General features: G+C 47.1%; 1 protein-coding gene across 5 annotated transcripts in view; it reads left to right on the top strand.

Moving 5' to 3' along the window:
• Positions 1 to 19223, top strand: part of ripor1 (RHO family interacting cell polarization regulator 1) — an 82307-nt gene that overhangs the window by 59510 nt on the left and 3574 nt on the right. For 4 of the 5 annotated variants that reach the window (XM_041889963.2, XM_041889962.2, XM_041889964.2 and 1 more), the window contains exons 2-22: positions 1090 to 1213; positions 2399 to 2548; positions 2699 to 2777; positions 2888 to 2911; positions 3103 to 3156; positions 9035 to 9184; positions 9445 to 9508; positions 9665 to 9708; positions 10207 to 10332; positions 11481 to 11629; positions 11785 to 11914; positions 12812 to 12970; positions 13601 to 14560; positions 15176 to 15318; positions 15649 to 15817; positions 15972 to 16107; positions 16289 to 16450; positions 16820 to 16978; positions 17350 to 17546; positions 17697 to 17780; positions 17907 to 17997. In XM_041889963.2, coding sequence (XP_041745897.2) covers positions 1116 to 1213; positions 2399 to 2548; positions 2699 to 2777; positions 2888 to 2911; positions 3103 to 3156; positions 9035 to 9184; positions 9445 to 9508; positions 9665 to 9708; positions 10207 to 10332; positions 11481 to 11629; positions 11785 to 11914; positions 12812 to 12970; positions 13601 to 14560; positions 15176 to 15318; positions 15649 to 15817; positions 15972 to 16107; positions 16289 to 16450; positions 16820 to 16978; positions 17350 to 17546; positions 17697 to 17780; positions 17907 to 17997 — 3328 coding nt within the window. In that variant the 5' untranslated portion in view covers positions 1090 to 1115. The remainder of the gene's footprint in view (positions 1 to 1089; positions 1214 to 2398; positions 2549 to 2698; positions 2778 to 2887; positions 2912 to 3102; positions 3157 to 9034; positions 9185 to 9444; positions 9509 to 9664; positions 9709 to 10206; positions 10333 to 11480; positions 11630 to 11784; positions 11915 to 12811; positions 12971 to 13600; positions 14561 to 15175; positions 15319 to 15648; positions 15818 to 15971; positions 16108 to 16288; positions 16451 to 16819; positions 16979 to 17349; positions 17547 to 17696; positions 17781 to 17906; positions 17998 to 19223) is intronic. The other variant, XM_041889965.2, reaches the window with a different exon arrangement.

Genomic DNA, 19223 nt, shown 5'->3' with positions numbered 1-19223 from the left:
CACTGGCAGTTTATCTAGACGATGAAAGACCAATTATTTTTCTCTCTACCGTCCCCCGCACTACCATCCTCCTTGATTCAAGTGCAGATCACATGGTTGTAACTTTGTGCTGTGCCCAGGCAGCTCTAGAGGAAGGACGTGGGTGGTAGAGAACAGAGATAGTGGGCAGGCAGCAGTAATGTGTTTTCAGTCTGCACTGTGTCTCCGTTATCCCTGGATCTTCACTGGCCTTTGTTTCCAGTGTGGAAGCAGTGACACACAGTACCCTCGCTGCTTCACCACAGCAAGAGAGAGGGAATATGGAGGTGCACAGAGTAGAGGGTACAGGGTGAGAGGCAGGGTAGTGGGAGGGTAGGCCTACAGTACAGAAACACTTTGACTGCCTTTGATATTTAACATTTTAGTTGCTTAATGCATTAAGGAAAATTATGGCATGTTGAAAGTTAGATAACCGAATGGATGTTGACATGTAAGATCATTTGAATCTGCAGATTTCCTACAAACCAAAACGAACTGATCTGTCAGACGATTAGACTACTTGCTTGTACTTTTTAAATCCAAAAACAACAAATAATTGATGTTGCAATGCAGTTCTGTGTTTTATGTTTGAGTGGCTTTTGGACATCACTGTTCATGCAATAGAGAGATGCACAGAGCAACATCTCTGCAAGGCACTAAATTTCATTTTTCTTACATAATCTCTCCAAGAGCTCTCAGGGGTGGATTGATAATAAAATGCTTTGATGTGAAGAACGGGTATTTTGTCCCAGGAGGGTGCAGCCCCTGCAGCTTATTAGGTAACACGTTTAGGAAAAAAATCCAGTTTGATTCACAAGGCTCAAGGTGCACCGAACCAAGAGTGCATGGACCTAACAAGATTTCAGGAACTTGTATTTGAGAAAAAAACATTGCATAAGAGTTCCTGTGAAAGAACAATGCCAGTGGAAACAGGGTTCAATTATAAAGATTCTGCTCTGTTCATTTTGATGTGGTGTTTTCCTGCAGTGCCCGGACAGAATAGCCAAACTGGCCCCCTTTTGTCTGTCGTTGTGCAACCTCTAAAGCCTTCCCCTTCCTTTGCCTCTGCAGGGAGCCCCTCCAGAGCTGTGTCCACCATGTCCCTTTCCGTGCGCCCATCGCGCCGAGTCATCTCCAGATCCATCACTAGGAGCCAGTCCTTTGCCGGGGTCAACTCCTACGATAAGCCCTACAGGTGAGGACACTCCGTCTGATAAGGTCAAGTGTACATTACTGTTATAGACCTTACTGGTGAGCACACTTCTGCGTTGACTTTCTACACATACAACAATGCAGCTCTAGGCTACTGTTCTTGACATTGGAAGATTTGTGATACACACTTATCTATTTGACACACACACACACACACACACACACACACACAGACTGTGTGTCTCATGTGGAGCCCCACCTCGACAGGACGTCCTGTAAGGCCCACACTTCCTGAGGCGGCGGTATTGGAGGCCTCTCCTTTCATGACGAGGGAAAAAGATTTAGTGTTCATTGTAATTTTCCTGCCTTCAAAGCTGAGTTTAATAGGGGCATATGGTCTGCATACACGTGTGTGTGTGTGTGTGTGTGTGCATGCATGTGGGGGAAGCTTTGGTCTATCAACAAAGTGATTTTCAAAGTGTTCCCTGTTGTCAGGTAGAATGTAGGAAAATGAAGGGCTCTGGAGTCCATCTGCTAGAAAACAGGACAGAATGGCGTCAAAATATTTAAGGAAGGACAGAGAGAGGAGAATGGAGTGTGTATGCTTGAGTAAAAGGAGCATGAGTTTGTGATTGTAGTAAAGAGAGATACAGAGGAAGAGAGGAAATCAATCTCTCTCTTACATTTGGCACATTACAGAAAAAATACAAATATTCCTTCTGCAGCCTACATATCAGAAATACATGAATATAAAGCAGTTACTAGAGTTATATGTCTGGAGGAAAGGTGTGTTGACTCTGATCAAGCAGTATCTTGCTTTAGTTTTTTTCACAGCTGAAGAGAACATGAGCAGCCTAGACAGACACATAATCTCTCTTCCGTAGCATATTGACTGGCCTGTCATCTGTGAAAGAGGAGTCTTGCCTCACATCGATTACCTGTTGCATTTTATGAAGTTATATTTATTATTTTATTCATCAACTCAGAATGTTATCATCACCCCTGACTGTGCACATCCATGCTTGCACACATTGCAATAAAACCTTCTCTGGAAGGGTGGGTTGGAGATGGCCTGTTCTGTATGAATGATACTTATCTCCATAGCATTAAATGTTTAAATCCCTCTTACTGATTAGAAAAGCATTGATTCCATCAACTCACCAACAGTCACGGTGATTGAAGCGCTACAGTTTCAGCAGTGCCGTTAGTAAAAGGCGTTGTGTTTTAGGAACCTGTCGGTGTTCAGCACCCCGAGGGTCACCAGGAATCCCTCCAGAGCCAGCAGGATGTTCACCCTCTCCGCCAAATCCCCACCGCCCAAGGTCCCCCAGCCAGAGAGGCTGGACGAGGTCTATGAGGCTCTGAAGAGAGGCCTGCAGTGAGTGTACACACACACACACACACACACACACACACACACACACACACACACACACACACACACAGAAAGCACTTTTGCACAAAACTTTATTGTCATGCATGCCTGCTCAGACAGACAGGAAATTGACCTGCCATGTGTCTGTCTCAGGTCTTACCTGCAGGTGCATCAGATAGAGCTGGACAGCCTGAGCCGACAGATGAGGGAGTCCAAGAGGAACTCTCGTCTGGTAGGTACCACCATGTCTTGAATCTGCCTTAAAATGGACGTACGCTCACTTGACCTTGTAATGGTTTTTACTGGACAGTATAGTCATGTGATCTTCTTGTTCCTTTTCAGGGGTTTCTCTATGAGCTGGATAAGGTTAGTTTGACCCTCTCTTCTATGTTATTCACCCACTCCATTGTACAGTATCGCACAGTAATCATATGAGCTTTATCCAAAAGTTTAGGTCTTATAAAACAATCAGACAGCAATCCATTGGTCCCAGATTACATTCTATTCATTATTTGAGCATCAATTTGAAAGAGTCCTCCTTGTGTTTCTTCCAACAGCAAGTGAAAGTGATTGAGAGGTTCATGCGACGGCTTGAGTTCCATCTAAGCAAGGTGAGCCCTGTGTGTGTGTGTGTGTGTGTGTGTGTGTGAGAGAAAACAGAAAATGATTGTGTGATTGATTGGTAAATAAACTGTGCGCTTGTTTAAGTTATCTTGGATGTGTCAGATGATAGAAATAGACGTGGAAAGGCGTGTTAAGAAAAATGATGTAAGCTACATACATTATGTAGGTAGGTTTTCATTTTATTACAACTGAGTACCCACACACTACAGCAGGCCTCACATACAGAAAGGGCCTCTAACAATGATTATGTGTGGGTGTAACTGGCAGGCTTCAGTCTAGGGGTAAGGTCCAGCAGCTCTTGGCTTATTCACTGTGCTTATGAATTAGTGAACATTGAGTGCTGCTCTCTAGCTTTTAAAATAAGCCCTGTGTTTGTACACTCACACACAGTATCCCTGGACATGGTTCACTAGCAGGGGGCGGCCTCATGCTTGTCTCACATTCCTGGTTTGTTTTCTGAGTGTTTTAACCCTATCCTGGGAGAGCAGGATACTGGCCAGGCTGTTAACCTGACACAGCTGCAGCAGCACAGGAACACATCCTCCTCCTCTTCCTCCTCCTCGTCTTCCTCCTCCTACCTTATTGATGTACGATTAGTTTTTGTTTTACGAGCAGAGGGAGCCTCTGACCTCCCTAGGGGTCAAATGTCATGGCCCATCACCTAGGTAAGGAGAGCAGAGGGTTTCTTTTGAATTTGAAAGTAAACTTAACCACTTGTTGACATGCCCTTCCTCTTACTGGTGACAGTTAGGCTGATTGCCCCTCCAGAAGGTAACAGCAGTGATTGGTTGTTATTCTGAAGGTTCCTTGAGCGGTCTGTCTCAGGGCTGGTTGGGGGGGTTGGGTCGAGGGCAGATGTGCAATCCCCTAGAGATATTAAAATGTTTCTGGTAAAATAACGGTGATAACTGCTTTTAATCGACAGATTAGACTACAACAGATGTGTCATAATTTAGATGTTCCTGAACAGGGCCTCCCTTGTGGGGCACATAGTTCCTCTGGGAGAAAGAGAGAGCGGGAGGGAGAGAAACTTGAGCTGGAGCAGTTAGTGAGCGATGCAGTTGAAGGCTGCCCTGCTGAGACTGCCTCAGCCTCACAGTAACAGTCAGTAACAGTCAGTAACCACCTCCAGATGGATAGAGGGGGCTGATTGGGATGACAGAGGAATCAATCTGGCTCTCCCTCCCTCTCACTCCAGTTCTGCCTGGCCTGGCCTGGCCTCTCCCTCTGCATTAAAACTTTAAAGAGCTGCATTCTTTTTATTTTTCCTCCTTTCCTTTTTTACCCCGTTTCCCCCCTGGGGAGCAATGGCGTCTCTGTGGCCAGCCCGATATGTGTGCATGTGTGTATGTTTACGTGCTCATGTTTATACTATATGAGCGTGTGTTTGAAAGTGCAATATGTGAGCCTACGTATGTAAACTTCCAGGAATAGGACTGTGCCAGAGTGCAGTCATTTACTGTTTGTAATCCTTCAGTTTGCTCTGCTCTGCTCAGTGCTTCTGCAATGCAGAGGATTTGGTTGCTCTCCCTCTCCCCCTCTGCATCCTTCTCAGTCTCCCAGTAGCTCCACAGGGGAGCACTTCAGCTTTAATCATCACATCTCAATGGAGAAGCATTTAGGGAATGGCCAAACCAGCCCTGCTGGACGTCTGCAGACTTGTCCTGTTAAATATGGTGATTTTCCGCTAGTCTGACCTTTGGTCCTGTTTGACCTCTACACAGAGTGACCTCTGACCTATGCATATTGCCTACCTAGTGTAGCTTTATTCCAGGTTAACCTCTCTCTCCCACCGCTGATGGGTTGTCCAGGCTGTCCGGAACTGTGTTTCACTAGCTAGTAGTCTAGCAGGTGGCTTTGTTTTTGGCTGCTGTGAGTGAAGTTAAAGGAGGCACACACCGTTACTCACTCCAAAAATCAGTTATTTCATCTTAAACACACATCAACTAGTGTTTCATCGTAAACACACATGGAGGGTAGTTCTATGTAACAAAGAGGATAGTCTTCAGAACAACATGTTGAGACTGTATGAGTGGGTCATCAGGAATGCAGTTACAGAGTGCTGTTGTGTGGAGTGGTGGCTAAGTGGACCAGACCAGTCAGGTGGAGCTAGCCCTCTGTGATCATCAGTAAATTGAGGGAATGTGACAGAAGTGTGTAGAAGTTGAAGGGAGTGGAGCTCTCAATGCTATCAGAATGAAAGGATTGTGATGCACCCTCTCACTCACTCATAAAACACATCTCCCGTGGAGTCAGCTTTAGTGAATGGAGCTCTCATGGTGTTTGTCTGTTAACTAATTCATTCAGGCTGGCGTGTGAGCAGCAGCTCAGCTTATGTATCCACACAGACACAGTGTGGGCCTGACATTATGGGTCACTCACTGTGATGAATCAGGGTGTCTGAAAGTGGGGAGAAAGAGTGGGGCATCATTTAGTGAATGAGTCTCCGCGCTGGAAGTGATGTGCACTGATTCAGAAAACCTGGACAAAGTAAAAACACACAATAACACACTTCTCCTGTGAATGAAAACAATTTGTGATGTTCTGGACAAGGTGAATGAAAGTTTAATCTGTGAGAGTCTGCTACAATGTTATTTGATGGGACATGCAGACAGTGTTGTTTTTGTGTGTGTCAGAGGTTGTATTGAACCTTTATTTGAACAGGGAAGACATATTCTAGGTCTCTTTTACAAATGCTCCCTGTATATACAACAGAATTATACACATTATACCCAAACTCTCTATATATATACACATTAAAACACAAAAGCACAAATAAAATATCACAAATCACCCAGAAAAACTGTTACATTCCTCCACAAATAAGTCCCCAATCAGTACTTTAAATTGCCCGAACTGCACCAGAACATCGAGATGAAATGTATTTAGAATTTTGTTCCAGCAATATGGCGCATTAAAAATGTACCTAGCTCGGTGGAGACCCTAGGAACCTCAAGAGTTAACCAACCCAGTGAACAGGTTAGGAAACTCAGGTGTCTATACTTCAACAGCAAAGTCAGATTAGATGGAAGTTTATGAAGTAGGGGCTTGTAAACAAAAAGGGAGTAATGTAGAGATCTATGGGTCTTTAGCGAAGTCCAGCCAACCTTTTGATACAGGATGCAGTGATGAGTATCAAAACTGTCGCCAGTAACAAAACAAAGGGTACTATGGTAGATGGCATCCAAAGGTTTAAGAGTAATAGCAGCTGCAATTTGATAAAGAATGTCACCATTATCAATAACAGATAAAGAGGTTGACTGAATAATCTGCTTCCTACTGCATAGAGAAAGGCACAATCTGTTTCTGTAGAAAAAGCCAACTTTAAATCTTAGCTTGTTAACTAGCTCATCTATATGTTTTTTTTAAACGTCAAATCCATATCAATCCAAATGCCTAAGTATTTATATGCGGGAACACGTTCGATTGGAGAACCATCGAATGAGTGAACATGTAGTTCATCTGAAACATTCTTACGAGAGTTTGAAAACAACATGTATTTAATTTTGCCCGTATCAACAGTCAGGGCAATAGCATCATCCGCATATTGATGAAGTTGACCATTTTTATGAGATTGACCAATGGTGTTTATATAAATAGTGAAGAGAACAGGTCCCAAAATCCCTGTTGTACACTTTATGTACTTCAAAAAATGTAGACGTAACCCCATCAATCACGATGGCCTGAGTTCTGTCACGAAGAGGTGACTTCAATAGGGAGGGGTCTCTGCAGGGCAGCTCTGGCCAGTCAGTCAGAGAGTGGCAACATGGTGACGAGGCAGTGGCACGACAACCAGGCTGAGCAGTAGAAAGGATAAGGCCTTAGAGTGGGACCTATCCAGGATACGCTGCAATGTCTCAATTTGCTTACTCTGGATGTCCAGCTCAGACAGACATGTATATTCCGCAATAAGCTGACAGTTTCCACATTGAAAATTTGGCCAGTCAATATTATCCCGGAACTGTGAAAAATAGGTGCAGCTCCTACATGGTATGAAACGATCACCGTAGTCTCTGAAGGTGGTAGCCGCCAATCTGGAAAAAGTCAGTTTCCCTGTATGGCAGAAAGTGGTAGACACTATTTTGGAAAAAATCAGTTAAAATCCCCACAAATAAAATAGTGTAGGTTGGCAAGGAATCCGCTAAAAGTCAATCAATCCACACAGTGTAATAGTTAGTTAGATTGAATCACACAGTTTGTAGGATCACCACAGTTAGAGGCAGCAAGCCAGAACCCAACCACAGACTAGAAACCAGCCAGCACTAGGACCCACAATAAACACAACCAAGGCACAGAACTCGCCAGCATAACAACACAAGGAGAGAGTGGTGACTCACTCAAAGCGATTTAAATGCTGGGGCCCTTCAAAACAGCAACGCAACGGAGGCCGTGTTACCAGTATGATAGCCAGGAGAGAAGCACCTTGGAGGGGGGATGTACACTCGATGACCAAACGTATGTGGACCCATGCTCGTCGAAAATCTAATTCCAAAATCATGGCCATTAATATGGAGTTGGTCCCCCCTTTGCTGCTATAACAGCCTCCACTTTTCTTTTGTGCACGGGGGCATTGTCATGCTGAAACAGGAAAGGGCCTTCCCCAAACTGTTGCCACAAAGTTGGAAGCACAGAATCGTCTAGAATGTCATTGTATGCTGTAGCATTAAGATTTCCCTTCATTGGAACTAAGGGGCCTAGCCCGAACCATGAAGAACAGCCCCAGACCATTATTCCTCCTCCACCAAACTTTACAGTTGGCACTATGCATTCAGGCAGGTAGCGTTCTCCTGGCATCCGGCAAACCCAGATTCGTCCGTCGGACTGCCAGATGGTGAAGCGTGATTCATCACTCCAGAGAACGTGTTTCCACTGCTCCAGAGTCCAATGGCGGTGAGCTTTACACCACTCCAGCCGACGCTGCTCAGCCATGGAAACCCATTTCATGAAGCTCCCGACGAACAGTTCTTGTGCTGACGTTGCTTCCAGAGGCAGTTTGGAACTCGGTAGTGAGTGTTGCAACCGAGGACAGATGATTTTTACGTGCTACATGCTTCAGTGTTCAGCGGTCCCGTTCTGTGAGCTTGTGTGGCCTACCACTTCACAGCAGAGCCATTGTTGCTCCTAGACGTTTCCACTTCACAATAACAGCACTTGCAGTTGACCGGGGCAGCTTTAGCAGGGCAGAAATTTGACGAACTGACTTGTTGGAAAGGTGGCATCCTATGAAGGTGCCACATTGAAAGTCACTGAGCTCTTCAGTAAAGCCATTCTACTGCCAATGTTTGTCTATGGAGATTGCATGGCAGCGTGCTCGATTTTATACAACAGGTGTGGCTGAAATAGCCAAATCCACTAAATTGAAGGGGTGTCACATACATTTGTATACATAGTGTATATGTGGGAAAATGAGGTGCAGGAGGAAGTCGTAGACCAATAACAAGGCCAACAACAGGAAGCAGAGGTTATTACTTATATTTATATATGTGTGTGTGTGTATGAGGTGCAGTGAGGCCAGTGGAATGTCACCATCTGGACTTCCACTGTATTGCAGTCGCTTCTTAATTTTACAGACACACTTTTTTCAGAGGTCGTTAAAGTGTCAAGAACCAAGGGAAGGATTATGGTGCAATTACATGCTTTATGGTTCCATGATAATGGAAATAGAATGTGTCACGACTAAATGGATTACTACTATTGAAAAAGATTAATGAAGAGACCTTTAGGGTGTACGGTGTATGTTTTAATGTTTGGTGAATAAAATAAAATAAACGAACATTTAAAAAAATGTATAATAAAGATATACAATTGTATAACTACTGTAAAGGACAAATGAATGTAACCATCCATGTGTTTTGTCTTCCTCAGATTGACGAGCTGTATGAGGCCTACTGTATGCAGCACCGGCTCAGGGATGGGGCCAACAAAATGGTGAAGGCCTACACAGCCTCCCAGGGCAGCCGCGAGGCCAGAGAGAGCCTGTCTGAGGCCAACAAGGGCTACAAAGAGTACACAGAGGTGAGGGGTGAGAGAGAAGAGCTGATCAGTGAGGGAAAGAAGGGAGGGAGTACCAGGATAAGATGTACAGGAAGCCGAGGACAGAGTAATTGTCCCGAGACAGAGTTCAAAGACTGCAGGGTAACCTGACTAAGAACAGATGCTCTCGTTCTCCCAGGGCTTTGCTCTATGATATTAGTACAATAATTGTAGTGTTGACTGCCTAATGTTTCTAAGGCTTTTCCATAACGTTCTCTCTTTCTCTCTCCTGCTCTTTGCAGAACATGTGCATGTTGGAGAGCGAGCTGGAAAACCAGCTAGGGGAGTTCCATGTTAAGATGAAGGGTATGTTCATATCAGTCAACTCCATCCTCTTCGTCTGTTGTGACTCCGGGCCCCAGTGTATCTTCGCTTCCTGTTGGTCTAGTCCAATCAAACGGTTGCATTGTGAGATTGTTTGTTTGCTTGTATGTGGCCTTGAAATGTTTTTGTTTGTTGTAGGTCTAGCAGGGTTCGCACGGCTTTGTGCTGGGGACACATATGAGGTGAGTTTATTTATTTCTCTCTCTCTGTCTCTCTCTCTGTCTCTGTTCCCTCCACTCTTGCTGTCCTTGCAGGAGTAGTTTCTGCATGGCTGCCCCAGCATCATCATTCTAAGTGTTAGTGCTGGTGGAGGGAGTGTATATGCTACCGTAACATGGGCTCTCAGAGCTGGGCTATCTGCAGGAGGAGGAGGGTCATTGGAAAAGGAAAGGTGTTAATGTGTCAGTACTGCCTCCATCTGTTTTAACATGCATAGATTTAGTGATGATTGACAGCATAATCGATGTGAGTCAGTGGCACACTCCGTTACCTCGCAGGGGGAAGGCACCTATAAACAGAACCTCCAGAGCTTAACTCCGCTTGCAGCAAAACACAAATGACTCAGCGAAGACTTAAGAATAAGGAAATGTGTGAAGACCAAGATGAATGTGACAGTGACTGGCTCATTGTGTGTTTCTGTTATTCCATATTGAACCTAAACCTGACCCCTGACCTTTTAGATCTTTATGAAGTATGGGCGGCAGCGCTGGAAGCTGAGGGGAAGGATGGAGATCAACGGCAAGCAGGTGTGGGACAGCGAGGACATGGTCTTCCTGCCTCTCATCACAGAGTTCCTATCAATAAAGGTATGAAGCAGCAAATCCTGGCCTAAAACTAGTATACAGATGAACACACATACACACACACAGACCGTCTGTCACTCTCACTCACATTCACTTTGTCACATCTGTGTGTGAAGCGAGGGCTCAGGGGTAATGGATATAACAGCTCAGTGAGAGAGGAGAGCAGCTGGATATCAACTTGTTTTTCTCCCTCACTGATTTCATTACTTTGCCCAATCATGTCACGGGATCGGAAAGTCAGGAGACACAGAATGAATGAACGGGGGAGAGAGAGGGGAAGGGGGGAGGGAGAGGGAGAGGGAAGGGAGAGGGAGAGGGGAAGGGGAAGGGAGAGGGGGGAAGGGGAAGGGGAAGGGAGAGGGAGGGGAGAGGGAGGGAGAGGGAGAGGGAAGGGAGAGGGAGAGGGGAAGGGAGAGGGAAGGGGAAGGGGGAGGGAGAGGGGAAGGGGGAGGGAGAGGGGGGAAGGGAGAGGGAGAGGAAGATGGGAAGGGGGAGTAGAGGGGAAGGGGAGGGAGAGGGAGAGGGGAAGGGAGAGGGGAAGGGGAGGGAGAGGGGGAGGGAGAGGGGAAGGGGAGGGAGAGGGGGAGGGAGAGGGGAAGGGGGAGGGAGAGAGGGGGGAAGGGGAGGGAGAGGGAGAGGAAGATGGGAAGGGGGAGGTAGAGGGGAAGGGAGAGGGAGAGGGGAAGGGAGAGGGAGAGGGGAAGGGGAGGGAGAGGGAGAGGGGAAGGGAGAGGGAGAGGGAGAGGGGAAGGGGGAGGGAGAGGGGAAGGAGAGGGAGAGAGAGAGGGGAAGGGGGAGGGAGAGAGAGGGGAAGGGGGAGGGAGAGAGAGAGGGGAAGGGGGAGGGAGAGGGAGAGGGGGAGGGGGAGGGAGAGGGAGAGGGGGAGGGAGAGGGGAAGGGGGAGGGAGAGAGAGAGAGAGGGGAAGGGGGAGGGAGAGAGAGAGGGGAAGGGGGAAGGGGGAGGGAGAGGGAGGGAGAGGGGAAGGGGGAGGGAGTGAGAGGGAGAGAGCGGGAGAAATAGTTTGCCATGGAGAATAATGTATCATTTTGAGAGCTAATGCTTATCAAAAGCAGGCATTGGAGTGGGGTTTGGAGAGATTTAGATCATACCCGAATCACTGATTGTGATGTGTCTTACTATGGTTTCCTAGGTGACAGAGCTGAAGAGCCTGGCCAATCACGTGGTGGTGGGGAACGTGTCGTGTGAGACCAAAGATCTGTTTGCTGCTCTACCCCGGACGGTGGCCGTGGACATCAATGACCTGGGGACCATCAAACTGAGCCTGGAGGTCACCTGGAAGTGAGTGGCTATCACATCAGTGTGGTGAACTGCTTTAAGTGGATACCACCACTAGTGCACAAACACGTCTTTGTGTATTTGTGTATGTGTGGTGCGCATATATTTGTGTGTGGGTCTAGTATTAAGTTTCTGTGCCCTTTTTATCTCTCTGTCAGCCCTTTCGACAAGGATGACCAAGCCTCGGCCGCCAGCACGGTCAACAAACCCCCCACGGTGAACAAACGCTTCTCCACCTACAACCAGAGTCCTCCTGATACCCCCTCCTTACGGGAACAGGCATTCTATGTGAGTAACCCAGTCCTCTAAACAGTGTCCTCTTTCTTAATATGATCCATAATCCATGGAGTGATGAGCTGTAATTGAGGAATGGTTATTCGAATGAATCTGAGTGATAGCTCTCTCAACCCATTTTTCATTTCCATCCATGGCACCAAAGTCTCCTGCTGTCATCTCATCCAGTCTACCTCAGAGGCACAGTTTGATTAATGATTTTTCCATCTGAGACAGTAACTGTCATATGATTCAAAACGCAGCATCATATGATGCAAAATGCATCATACCGGCTGTATTTCTGTATTTTTAAAGTTATATATCTTGAAAACTTGATTGCTGTCATGCGAAACATTTTGAGACTATATCAACAATGGACTAATGAAACCAAAATACCAAAATAGTTTTTGGGTGGAGTTTTCCTTTAAGGGGGTGTCTCAGCTATAGATCATTCTGTTCATTATGGCACATAGAGCACAGAGCCTGGTACAGTTCTACCAGCTGTACTGAGCCTTATCTTTTTCCTCCCTGGTGACTCACTGATAGTCTGCCGCCAGGTTAATCTGCTGCCAGGTATCCAGGACATGTTCTGTTCTCTGTAATGCAACACGTTGTCTGTCAGCGGTGGTTGTTGTGCTGTTAAGATGCAGCATTAGAACGTCAGGAGGTTTTCTGTACACATCCGCTGGTTCACAAAGCTAACAGGATGTATTGGTCTGTTTTGTCAATGGGCAAGCTAAATACTTCCAGCATCTATTTGTCTTACTTAAATAACTTGATTGAGTTAGAAAAAAAGAATTCCATGTTGCGGTGAAGAGAATGACTGTGTAGGCTAGCTGTGATGTGTAATAGCATTGGTCCACCAGTGGACCGTTCTCACGGCCCTCTCCTGCTTTACCTGGTGGCGTAAAGACTGCTCCGAGGAGCCTGTCAAGGAGCATGATGTCCCCCAAACAGCGCTGGTCCCTGCTGGATGTGTTCCGTGACACTCTGGCTGAGAGACTGTCTCAGAGCTGCTCCTGCAGTGACGTTTCCTCAGTCCGCGTGGGCTCTGCTAACATGCAGACTGACGTAAGTGCTGCTAGCCACTACAGACATCCCACTAGACCCCTCAGTAGTTACTAGTTAAAGGTGTGGTATTTGTGGTAGAGCATGGTAATAGAACCTCCGTAGAAGAACTCACAGTAGATCTTTGTAGATTGTGTTGTGCTGTCAATTGTTGTTTAGAACCTCTGTACTGTTGGCCACTGTAGAATCTCTGTGTTGATGGTTAGATGTGTTCCTTGTGGGTTTTTAAATAGTCTTTAGTAGTATTCTCAATGACAGAGAGCGCTGGGAAACAGACACAGCTTCCAGCTCTCAATATGAAGCCTGTATTTGTTCTTATTGTTCCAGTGAGGTAGGCCTGGATGCCCAGCGAAGCAGAGGCCTGATAAATGAGAAGTTAATTAAAGGGAGCAGGGAGTCTGTTTGCTTTCTGGGCCAGAGGCCAGGCAGCTCTGCTCTGCTCTGGTCTATAATGGTTGGCATGGGTTTACAGGGGCCGTCAGCCATCTGTCTGTCTGTCTGACTCTCAGTTATCATACTGAATGTCTGCTGGACTAGTCCCATCTTCAAAATGTGATGGTAGTGTCTCCATTTTACTTTGTCACCCTTGTGCTCTTCCTCCCTCCCTCTGTCTCTCTTTTTCTCTCAATGTAGAACATGCTGAGGAGGCAGGAGGAGATGGAGAATGGCACAGCCTGGTCTAACTCCTCGGAGTCATCAGACGACTCATCCAGCCCCCAGCCCTCCCTGGGGCTGCGTCACGCCAACAAGAATCTGGTCCAGCTAGAGGTCCAGGCCGCCGCGCCCTCCATTGAGATCTCCTTTGCTCCCAGAGACTCTGCCACCTCCACCCCTACCCGCTCAGCCAAAGTGGAGGATGTGCAGAAGGATGAGCCAGACACTGGAGCAGCAGGGAAAGAGGAGGATTCTGGGAAACAGGCTGTGCCTAACGGCCACGCACGTTATTCACGCTCCCTCAGCCATATCAGTGAGAACAGTGCCGATGGCGTACTGACGGACAGGTCAACTGGCGAATCAGTGGAGCCCTCTGAGGCCACCTCCCTGCAGTCTGGGATCTCTATAAACGATATTGAGATGGAGATGCCTGCCAGGGCAGAGTCAGCCCCTGTCCCAGCTGAGACTGTGGTGGTCGGGGACCCCTCTGAGCCACTCGCCCCAGCTACTGTGACTGTGGAGGAGAGCAGGCCGGAGAGAAGGTATTCTGCAGTGTCTATAGAGTCAGACACTGGGTTTGAGGTTGTTTCAGGCGCTGTTTCAGAGGTAGAGCCAGAACTTCAGAGCTTTGCACCCACTAGGACTGATGCCGTGTCTCAGCAAGGTGCCTCTCTGGATCTCAGGGCAGACTTACAAGCACAGGCCCAGAGCACAGAGGACATATCATACACTGCCCACAGGGCAGTGGTGGTGGAGGCCGAGAAGCATAGGCCTGTAGTAGAGGCCAGGCCCACAGAGGGTGAGAAGCAGCAGGCTGTAGACAATGGAGTTGAGGAAGCCCTGAGTGCAGTCATCGCCTCTCTGGATGACTACAGGGGACAGTTTCCTGAGTTACAGGTCCTGGAGCAGGAGCTCAGACTACTGGAGGAGACATTAACAGTGAGTTATAGCTGTGTGTGTATATGGCTCTGACTCATGTGTTTTATGTTGCACCTGACAATGGAAATGACCACTTCATAAGAGTGAGGGGGGCGTTGGTGGGGGTTGAGTAGATTTCATAGTTCCAGAATCCCACAGTTCCCTGCGGGATTGGAATCAGGGTGCGGAACTTCCTGCCCTTTAGCTCAGTCTAAATGTTTCCATCCCACAATGCTGCAGCGGGAGATGTGTGTACTGTCGCTGGGTGGCCGTCAGCCTCTTAAACGTACACACACCCACCTTCTTCCCAACTGAGACACAGATAAGCATCAGAGCTCACTCAGCCAAACCCTTTGACAAGGCGATAGGAAACACAGAAAATGTTTGACCTTCTGAATTATTCTTCATTTCATCATGTCATAATTTTAAGAACACACTGTTTTGTTCCCAGACACTTTCCTCAGATGATCCTTTTCCAAATACGGGGTGTACACTTACAATCAGGACTTATATGGCGTTGATGTGGATTGCTGAAGAATGTTTGCTTTTGTTACTGTGTGTGTACTGTATGTTTGAGTACGTGTGTGCATGTGTGTTTGTCTCTCTATATCACGTGTCTATGTGTGTGTTCTGAAGGGCCATACATGCAGTTGTTCGTCCAGTGTCCAGAGTCTGGCGGTGGAGACAGCCCTCGGCAGCTTTGACTTCCTCAACACCTCAGACCTGGAGGACGAGGATGAAGAGGAGGAGGATGGGGAGAAGAGGAGTGTGACAGACAGGTCAGGGTCCATAAAATGGCCTCCCTCTCTATGTTCCATCACAGTCAGTTTTAAAGATGAGAAGTTTTGCTGGTGAAGGAGCTAGTTGTATTTCGGTGTGGTTACTTACTGCCATCTAGTGGTGAGCCACTGTAACACATATTTAAATATGCTCTCATGCTAGATGTTTGTAATGATAAGAAAAGTTAATTGGTATTCTGAATGATAATTCCCTCACCTGGTCTAAAGGTGGCATGATATGTAGCGCCATGGCTCTCTGGGGTACCACTCTAGGGTAACAACTCTCCTGATGTGCTCATGCCTGTGCTCCTGTGTGGTTGTTGTGTTTAGTGAGTGCCACAGCGCCCCTGGTAGGCCACCAGAGGAGAGTGCAGGGGAGGATGAGTGCTGTGAGGAGAGATGCTGGGAGTCCCACTCCTCTGGACCTGTGAGCACAGGCTGCCAGGCTCTAGACCATGCCCTACTGGTCCATCTGAAGAACTGCAGTGCACAACTTCTGGTGAGGAACATGACATACTCCATATGAGTAATGTAATAAAACAATTTAAAAATTGACATCTGTGGTCTTACCAAATGTCCTGATTTGTTGTATCGGTTTTGTCTATGTGATGCCTGTGACTCCTAATGGCTGGTGCTGTGTGTATTCTTTGCAGAGGTTGGGGACCTTTGGGCCTCTGCGCTGTGGGGAGATGTATGCTCTGGATCGCCTGCTCAGGGAGGCCCGCGTCCTCGAGCTCATCAGACGTGTTGCCAAGGAGACCCCTGGAGGAGCCACTCAGCCAGATGAGGGTGAGTTCATTACGGCTGAAAGGAGGACAATAAAACAACATATTAGTTTAGTCACTGACAGAGCTAAGGCTATAATGACAAAGGCTAACTACTGTAATTGTAAATGATTCAATTACTATCATCTCTAACTTGTTTTCTTTTCTGTCTGCCTTCCTTCTACTGTCCATCTCTCCTGGAGTAGTGGTTCCCCAGTTAGAACAGTGCCAAGGGGCAACATTGCTCTGGCAGCAGTGTACGGATAATGGCAGTGTGTACAGCACCTCCACAGAGGCTTTCCTCACAACACTGGCCGCTGCTTACACCAACAGACTGCCTGAGAGAGGAGTTAGCCTGGCAGACACAGGTATGATACGGTTGTTGTGTCTCTGTGTGTGTCTATCATGCATTATATAATTCATAATATGGTCCTTTGTAGCTCAGTTGGTAGAGCATGGCGCTTGTAATGCCAGGATAGTGGGTTTGATTCCCGGGACCACCCATGCATAAAATGTATGTAAGTCTCTATGAATAAAAGCGTCTGCTAAATGGCATATATAATATTTAAACATAGTGATACATGGTCTAAAACACTCTCCCTAAGGAGGAGTTTGGATCAGCAATGCTCCTGACTTTGATTCCAGTGGCCTATCTGATGTCACATATACACACATTAGAGGGTAGCTGTGATGTGCTATCCTGTCACGTCTGACCCATCTCTCTGTGCTGTGTCTAGTGTTCTTGCATCTGGTGGAGAGGATTCTGGAGAGGAGGCTGCCCAAGCGTGGGGGCGGGGCGGCCAGAGAGATGCTGACCCTCTTCCAGTTCTGGAGCTACCTAGAGGCCGAGGGAGTGAGCGAGCTGGACACACACATCATCGAACTAGCAGAGGAGGGTGAGTGTCTAGGAGATTGACTATGGTTGTGAATGGGCCTCCTTAATTGCTTGGAGTTAGTGTGAATGAATGTATTAATGTGTCTTACTAGGTTACAGACAGCCACTTGGCTCTATGGTCAGTCATGATGAATGTGTGAATGTAGGTCATTTAAATGGCTGATTGCTCTCATTGTTGTTGTTTCACCACACCCACTATAACATAATCACCTCATTTTATTATCTTCTTTCTATCACCATTCCCATCCTTCCTCATTCGCTCTCTTTTTTACTACCTCTCTGTGCTTTTCCTCTTCCTTCCACAACACCCTGTTTCTTTCTCTGTTTCCCTGTCCACCCTCCTCCTCCTCCTCCTCCCCTATTCCCCCTCAGTGTGGCTGGTTCAGAGCCTGCAGTCAGGGGACCAGGAGGTGCTGGTGAAGGCCCTGAAGAGGCCTCCAGAGAGCAGCCTGAAGAGGGAGGGCCTGCATGCTGTCAGCCTACTGCTCAGGGACCCGCGGGGGAAGGTGTCTGCCTCTGCCAGCTCCCTGCTCCGGAGCCTCGCCGACCAGCCACGCCATCGAGAGAGGGTGAGACCGAGACGCATTAATTTCAGGCCATACTCACTGTAGCACTTTTGAAATGCACCTCTTAAAAAGTGTTATCTTGATGCTAGGATCACGAGTGTGGATGTATGTGTGTTTGGGTAAATTATAGTGTATTTTGGTATTTTACCCCAGGCCCTGGTAAGCTGTCTGGAGCTTCTGGAGAATGAGAGCGTGGAGACGAGAGTGTGTGGCTGTAAAGCACTTGCATGTCTGAAGGTCAGTCTTACCACTTAATATTCAAATCTCTTCAACAGTCTCTGTGTTCCAGCTATCTTTTACCTCTACCTCCCCTAGTGTCTGGAGTCAGACTGTCGAGTCCACTCTGTTTTTTATGTTCTGCAGGCCAAAGAGAGCATCGACCAGCTGGTCTATCTCTGTCGATCAGACAAGGAGGATGTGAGGGATGCTGCCAAACAAGCACTGCTGGTGCTTGGTGAGTAGAAAGATAAAAAGTATACGTTTGATAGGGAACTGAGTGGGATTATTTATGTACAGTGCATTCTGAAAGTATTCAGACCCCTTGACTCTTTCCACATTTTGTTACCTTACAGCCTTATTCTAAAATGTATTAAATTGTTTTTTCCCCTCATCAATCTACACACAATTCCCCATAATGACAAAGCAAAAACTGGTTTTCGAATTTTTTACAAATGTATATAAAAAAATAAAAATGAAATCACATTTACATAAGTATTCAGACCCTTTACTCAGTACTTTGTTGAAGCACCTTTGGCAGCGATTACAGCCTCGAGTCTTCTTGGGTATGACGCTACAAGCTTGGCACACCTGTATTTGGGGAGTTTCTGCCATTCTTCTCTGCAGATCCTCTCAAGCTCTGTCAGGTTGGATGGGGAGCATCGCTGCACAGCTATTTTCTCTCCACAGATGTTCGTTCGGGTTCAAGTCCGGGCTCTGGCTAGGCCACTCAAGAACATTCAGAGACTTGTCCCGAAGCCACTCCTGCTTTGTCTTGGCTGTGTGCTTAGGGTCGTTGTCCTGTTGGAAGGTGAACCTTTGCTCCAGTCTGAGGTCCTGAGCGCTCTGGAGCAGGTTTTCATCAAGGATCTCTCTGTACTTTGCTCTGTTCATCTTTCCCTCGATCCTGACTAGTCTCCCAGTCTCTGCCGCTGAAAAACATCCCCACAGCATGATGCTGCCACCACCATGACTTACCGTAGGGATGGTGCCAGGTTTTCTCCAGACGTGACGCTTGGCATTCAGGCCAAAGAGTTCAATCTTGGTTTCAACAGACCAGAGAATCTTGTTTCTCATGATCTGAGAGTCCTTTAGGTGCCTTTTGGCAAACTCCAAGCGGCCTGTCATGTGCCTTTTACTGAGGAGTGGCTTCTGTCTGGCCACTCTATCATAAAGGCCTGATTGGTGGAGTGCTGCAGAAATGGTTGTCCTTCTGGAAGGTTGTCCCATCTCCACAGAGGAACTCTGTAGCTCTGTCAGAGTGACCATTGGGTTCATGGTCACCTCCCTGAGTTTGGCCGGGCGGCCAGCTCTAGGATGAGTCTTGGTGGTTCCAAACTGAAGGCCACTGTCTTCTTGGGGACCTTAAATGCTGTAGACATTTTTTTCCCAGATCTGTGCCTCGACACAATCCAGTCTGAGCTCTACGGACAATTCCTTCGACCTCATGGCTTGGTTTTTGCT

The sequence above is a fragment of the Coregonus clupeaformis genome, chromosome 11, assembly GCF_020615455.1.
Source record: "Coregonus clupeaformis isolate EN_2021a chromosome 11, ASM2061545v1, whole genome shotgun sequence".
Classification (NCBI taxonomy): domain Eukaryota; kingdom Metazoa; phylum Chordata; class Actinopteri; order Salmoniformes; family Salmonidae; genus Coregonus; species Coregonus clupeaformis.
The sequence above is the reverse complement of the archived record's forward strand: the minus strand, read 5'-3'. Positions and strand labels throughout refer to the sequence as shown.